The 7,123-nt window shown below is 41.3% G+C and overlaps 1 protein-coding gene across 1 annotated transcript in view; it reads left to right on the plus strand.

Moving 5' to 3' along the window:
- The window catches only part of si:ch211-39i22.1 (proteoglycan 4), a 19,331-nt gene that overhangs the window by 1,404 nt on the left and 10,804 nt on the right, over positions 1-7,123 (plus strand). Inside the window, exons 2-6 of the mRNA XM_035676462.1 lie at positions 4,990-5,108; positions 5,526-5,736; positions 6,037-6,134; positions 6,281-6,446; positions 6,754-6,786. Of these exons, the coding sequence (XP_035532355.1) occupies positions 4,990-5,108; positions 5,526-5,736; positions 6,037-6,134; positions 6,281-6,446; positions 6,754-6,786 (627 nt within the window). The remainder of the gene's footprint in view (positions 1-4,989; positions 5,109-5,525; positions 5,737-6,036; positions 6,135-6,280; positions 6,447-6,753; positions 6,787-7,123) is intronic.

Below are 7,123 nucleotides of genomic sequence, written 5' to 3' on the forward strand. Positions count from 1 at the left end.
GTGTTCCCTTCTCTTTCCCACACACACTTTTTCTCTAATTGCTGAACTGTAACCTCGCTCTACATGCTCCGTGAGTGTGTTTGCATTTACACCAATTCACTGGAAGAAGATGGGGTGTTAGGTCAGTCGCATGTGTGCTCATCATGTACAGTGTGTGTGTGTGAGCTATATAAGCGAAGGATAGGGAGTGTCTCGGTAACTAGATCCAGCTCCAGCTGTAGACAACACCCAACACACACAACTAGTTTCAGCGCTTTCCTCTCCCCCAGGGCCCTCAGCATCTGTGTGTGTGTGAGCGTGTTTGGGTGGGTGTGGGCTATAACTTTAATGTACAGAATATGTGGGATTGCTTCATCAATGTGAGTGTGTGTGTAAGTCAGGTATAGAGCATGTGTGTATCTTAGAGGCAGATGAAAGCAAAAAAAGAGCTGTGTGATGTCTGCCAGGTGTGCATGTGCAGTGTGTGTGTGCAGACTTGTCTGTGTTTACACCTTCAACTGCAAACACATAAATCACTCTTATGTTGGATGAGTGAAACTCACTCACACAGACATACACGCCTAAGACACACAATCACACACTCACTCTCCCCCTCTCCTCTCCTGCTCCCGGATGGGGGCGGGTTTCAAGGTGGTGCATGGGAGGGGGTTGAAACACAGCACTTTCTGGCCGTACAAAAGCACACAAATAGAACCGATACCTGGATAGAACAATGCGTTGTAGAGGGTGATGTTCACCTGACACAGCACACCTGACACACACCAGCAGCACACACACAGACAGCACAACAGCAGCGCACACCACACACAGAGTTCCTGGTGTACTGTTACGGAGGAAGGCCTGGTTATCCGTTACACGCACATGCATGTACGCGGATTATTACTCATTCAACCACACGCAAAAGGCGATCTCACACAATCTCACGGCAGGAACCAAAAGAGTCAGAAAACGAAGTTCCTCTCCCTTTGGCACGGATAACATGCCTCAGACTCCAATTTATGTAATCTGGACTGTGCAGTTCTCTGTGTTACGTAACTAAAAGTGCAGTAAATTTACTTCTTTGTTCTTTTATAATTTGCTAAAACAAAAGGTGTGAATATAAAGGAAATAAAAAGATTTTTTTTATCATTTATCATACAGAAAAAGAAGTATCAGGTGCCCAGGTAAACAGTTTTATCATGTCTCAGCCTTTGAATCAACATCAGACATCAAACACTATTACAGCCAAGTGTGTGAAAAAAAATCAAATTGTTTTAAGAAGTGTATATCTATAACATTCTACTATTAGATGTTTAAATGATTTAATATGTGTGCGTCTATGTACGTGAATTCAAAGTCCTGCTTGCTGGAACATGAAGATCAGGGAAATGGAAAGTAATGTTCTTCATGGCGGTACCTTGGGGTGTTTCAAATGTTTCAGCAAAAGAGATCACAGGAACATATTCCGGTGACAGATTAAAGCTACTCCCTTGATATCTGCTTCACATTCAATAATTGGAGAACACCATGCTTAGCCCTTCAAAACCTTTACACCACAATACCAATTTTCTTTCACTTCAATTTACAAGTCCCCAAGTGCTATTAAGCTTAGTAAGTAAAACTTTAGGTTCTAGAAAATGATTGTCTATTATGTCCACTGGTTTCTGCCCCCATATACACCAAGTATGGAGAAATGCGCCCAGCCGGGGTCTGCTTGAGGTTTCTGCCTCAAAAGTTGTTTCTTGCCACTGTTGCCAAGAGCTTTAGGATTATGGTCTTGACCTGCTCTGTATAAAAAGTGTCTTGCGATAACTTCTGATTGAGTATTTGGCACTATACAAATAAAATGTATTTGAAATAGATGGGAATATCGTTACCACTGTTAGGTTTTTATTATGTAGTCTATGAAGCTACTACCAGCTGCCAGTTAAAGGTGGAGTAATCCAATCCAATATACTTTTTTTTTTTCAAATTCAGCAAATATTTCCTCACAGTCTACTAGCTTTTCACTCTTTGTGTGCACTGAAAAAAATCAGGTAGTTTTAGAGGAAGTTATGTGACAGACCATCATTGGCTGGGGACTTTTTCATGGTGACAAGACTACAGGAAGTTACTGTGCACATAACCCAACGTAACCCCTCTCACGAGATGTTAATTGATGAGCTGTAGAGCTGCTCGTAGGTGGATTTTGGTGCCTTAGTTTGGACAGAGCTAGGCTAGCAGTTTCCCCCTGTTTTCAGTCTCTATGCTAAGCTAATCTAACTCCTAACCTACCTCCTGCCTTCACATTTACCGAACAGATGTGTCAGATGATTCAATACCTGTTGAAGATTTCTTAGGTACAGCTATACAATGTAATCCAATACACAGGCTCAACAACATATTCAACCTTTACAAAGATAATAATGTTCAGTTTTGACTGACACTTTAAGAGAGACATATGTTTAACAATGTTTAATAGACAATATGTGTCAGAGCACTGGATAGCATGGCCAGGGAGTGTATTTATCCATCTATGAAACCACTTCACCAGTTTTAAAAAGAACACAATGTAACCGACAGCATGATGTTTTCCCACATGTGTAAACTGGTTTGACTCAAGAGTTTTTCTCCGGGGACCTTTTTGCAGTTTTAACACTGCACATGCTGTACAGTCCCATAGCGTGCAGCCATGTCAGAGAGACACAGATGACTCATCGGCCTCAAGGGAAAGCAGTGGCAGAGAAACAAAGGGAGTTCAGAGTTTGGGGGGGGGGGGAAGGAAAGGAGGGGAGACAGACTTAAAGACAAAAAGAAAATAAGGGAAGGAGGGAGAGGGGTTTGGATGTGTAACAATTTGTTTCACTGCTGCACTAACACAAAACAGAAGACCGCTTACTCAGATTGTGTGAACTTGCCTGTGCACATGAACCTTACGTGTGTGTGAACATGTGGTTGTTTGTATGTTTGAACTGAAATGGGTGGAGAAGGTGTTTTTATGAGCTTGTACGCATTGCCCGTGTGTGTGCGCGTGTATTTGTGTGTGTTGGTGGGTGGGGGGGATGTATAGGACTGTGTATGTAGCGGAGGTAGTTAGAGGAGGAAGTGGCAAACTGATAGTAGGGAACAGAATGTTCTATGGAGTGGCAAGAGAAAGGGAGAGTGAGAGTTTATATGGGGGTCTCTCTCTCTCTCTTTCCCTCACTCACACATGTGACAGCACACAAAGGATTACATGAGAAAGCCCCATACCTCACCCACCACACACACACACGTGCATGTAAGCATGATGCCATGAAAAAATGTGCCCACTCATTTCCACATGTAATGCAAGTGGTAACATGAACACACTCAGAATCATGTACTCACACACTGTTTTTAGTTTCATCATAGTTTGTGTGTTTTATCACATGCACAAAGTAAGTAAATGAAACAGAACAGAAAGATCCAAACATACCACACCTGCACTCACACATCTAGTCCTGTTTATAAAGCTCTGTATGCAATTTCCTTGTTGATAAACCATTGAGGGCAATGATTCGTGTTTATCTTGGACAATAAGTTAATATAGTGACATTTACTGGAAAAGCAGAGACTGAGAGAAACAAAGAGCGATTGTTTTTATCTGTCAGTTACCGTACATCTGTGCCTGAGTGTCTGCATGTTTCATATCCACGTTTCTGTGCATGAGTGCATGTGTTGTGTGTTTAGCCGTGCTTGTGTGCTTACTTACTATGGATTTTCTTTCTGGTGTATGAATGTGTGTTTGTGTGTGTGAAGAGGAACCAGGGTGTCATCAGTACTGCTTGCCTCTGGAGAATTTACGGTATGATGGAAATACTTCAGATGTGTTCGTGCCGTTCTCCCTCAAGGCTTCACTGATTCTGATACAATCTCACTTGGCAAACGCAGTGATCCTTCATTGGAAACTCGTTTGGATGAATAAAGGATGAATAATTATTTTCTGTCATCATATTAAGGGAGTGAGTTATGTTACCGGGCAGCCTGTCTTATTACTTTCTGATATGTCCTTGGTTTTCAATCTTTCATGTTCTAGGAGTGTATTTGGCACCTGCACGGCCTTCCAGTACATTTCATTTTCACTTTTAAGATCCATTCTAATCATAGTTTTGCATAAAGAAGCACGGCATCCCTCATACCATAATTTGTAGACGGCTATATCTTTTAGTTAATGGTTAATACATGTATTTGGAAGAACGCGCTGTCCCGGTTAACCAGCATCAGAGTGCTGCTGAAATCAGCAGAGCACGGAAAAATCAAGTCAGAGCACAGTTTGCTGTTTCAGCTTCTCACATGCGACAGGGGAATCTCGCAGCACTGGCTCAACACACACAAACACCACGCTCATCTCACACACAGAATGACAAAGACATGCTCTTTGTATTTTCTCATTAGTACAGAGTTGCGATGCCAGTACTGAGGTCGAGACTTCATATGATGTTGAGGCAGGTCAGATGTGATGGATGCGTCTGTCATCCAGTTGTGGCTGGAGCGTTAACATCAGGCACCAATCAGACCAGGGTGTGGCCCTGTGTATGTGTGTGTGTCGGTGGTGATAGTCATGTTAGAGAATGTGTTGAATCCACAACATCTTAACGACCATTCAGACAGATGATTTTAATGGTTTTAAATGATAACAGATGGATTAAGGCATGCAGTTTTTAATTACCAATGGTTAAACTAATCACTACCAGTCTTGTGTTCTGTTCTATTTTCTAGTTTAGGTTGGACATATAATGTTAATGCTTATTGGTCAACATTGTCAGTTTTAGGAATGTTGTGTTGTCAAGCATTGGACGGATTTGGGGTTGCCATGGCTGCCTCCTTCTTTTCTTTTCTTTTCAAAAATAAAATGATAGTTGCACACTATTGAAGCACCAGGGTTTCAGGATAGTCATATCTTTTTTTCCCACTTGTTGAAATTGAAATGACCCAGTAGTCAGTGCTTCACCATGTGTGTGCTTTTTTTCATTATTTTATTACTTTCTTTCTCCACACATCTCTGTGTAGACGTTGAAGGCCCAACAGATGAGGCAGTGGATCCTGCTACCCCGGTCCCTGAAACAGATGCACGGCCTGCGGTCATAGAAGAACCTGTCGACGACGAAGACACCGGCCATACGGTCGAGGTGAAGAAAGGAAATATTTTGGTGGTTCATTTCTCAAATTTAGTCTTGTGGGAGATTAATGTAATGAAATGTTTCTTCTCATCTTCTAGTCCAACTTACTGAGGCCTGGATAAAATCTAGTTTTAAATCCTCAGTCATTTAATAGGCGGAGACTGATATGGGATGTCTGAAAACCTGTGTCTCATTCCTACGTTGGGTGTATAAAGTTTTATGTGGCAATTTTATTGGCATGAAATGTAAGGGCAGATCTGAGCCCTGCCCCTTTCTAACTGACTTATGCGCCTGTATGTAAATCAGACATAGATGCTTAACCACTAACAAATAAGCTAAGTGATGTTAAAAAACACCTAAGGGCCCCTTTAACTAGGAATGTTTAGGATTTGTTTTTCTTGACAACATCATTATTTGAACATACAGGAAGAAGCAACAACGGAGGATGAGGTTGAGCCCACTGTTGAGCCTGCAGCTGATGCTGATGAACCAGTGACTCCTGCAGCCGAGGTCGCAGAAGAAAGTACTACTGCGGCTGAAGAAGCAGAACCAGAAACTCCTGCTGGTGAAGGAGTCGCAGAACCAGAAACTCCTACAGCAGCAGACACAGAGGCGGAAGCAGCTGCAACGACACAAGGTGTTCAAATATGCAAATTAATTTTGTTTTCTTAGGGCTAATATTAGTATTAAGATAATTTTTTACAAATAAGGCCTTATAAGTTCTGTATTTGTTCCTTAGTTACCTATGCCTTCTATTAACTATGTCAATATGCCATGGTGTGGCAAAATACTCAACCTCTCTGGTTTCGTTTGCAACCTGCATTAAATAGTGCAGTAAAACAAGCCATCCCAGCCCATGCCATAACACGTTGAATAAATGGATGATACAACCCATCAGTGATTTAATACTTCCTCTCTGTTTCACACTCCTGTCCAGAGCCCGCAGCTATTCCAGATACAGATGTTGAGCAACCAACCGACAATGGAGAAGAGGAACCTACCTCAAGCATTGATGCAACAGCTGCTCAGGAGGAGGTCAGTAGCAGTTTTAGGAAGTCTTAAACAACATCTTATTTAAACCTACTCTGACAAATATACTATTATTATATTATACTATATATAATATTATTCAGGAGCTGCTATGCTAAAGAGAACTCAATGTGTCCTTTAATTTTTAATAGGATGGAGCTGATGACCAGACCCCCGCAGTGACAGATTTACCTGTAGGAGGTAATGAGGAAGAACCAACAGATCCTGCTGCTGATGTAGAACCAACTGATCAGGAGGTCGTTGTAGAAAACATAGTACCAGAGGTCAGAACAGGAGTGGAGGCCCCTTTACCTTCAAGTAAGAATATAAATGTTTGGCTGCATGTTTTGCACACTGTTGTACATGCACTCATGGCACTGGTACACTGTCACTCCTTAAAGCAAAATGTCCTTGCTTGTTTCCATGTTTTTTTCTTAATTAACAATTCAATTGGGAAAACATGAATTAATTTTGAGATGAGAAAGCACTGTCTTTTTTCTTTTTTGGGGGGGATTTGTGTTCCACAGCTGTACTGCTGTTGATAATGGTGCTGCTAGACATTTGTCAAAATGGATTTTAGATCAAACATCATGATCACGGTTCTGTTCTTTGTCTTTGCCAACAGTTAAAGCTGACGTTGTACCTAAGGTGAAAGCAGGTAATAAAAAAAAATATTATTCTCTTTTGAAGCACAATAAATAAACCTCTACCTTTATGGAGCCAAGTCACACAATAGCTAAACAAATTACTAACACGCACCAGAAATAATTGCTTATAATTATGACTCAGAAGCTCTTTTCATCATATAACAGAGCATATCAGCACAACAAACTACAGTAACAATGAATCACCAAAGGAGCTGTTTAGTTGATGCTTGCGATAGATGGAAATGTTGAAATCCTCTGAGTAGGAAATAGCTTGAGTAGTCAAGTTCGAAGGGAGAACTTTTGAAACTCCTCTCTGTATGGATTGAGTTAGAGCTAAACTGACTGAGC

The sequence above is a fragment of the Morone saxatilis genome, unplaced genomic scaffold (genome assembly GCF_004916995.1).
Source record: "Morone saxatilis isolate NCDOM2014 unplaced genomic scaffold, NCSU_SB_2.0 Contig5, whole genome shotgun sequence".
In the NCBI taxonomy this organism is placed as follows: Eukaryota; Metazoa; Chordata; class Actinopteri; family Moronidae; genus Morone; species Morone saxatilis.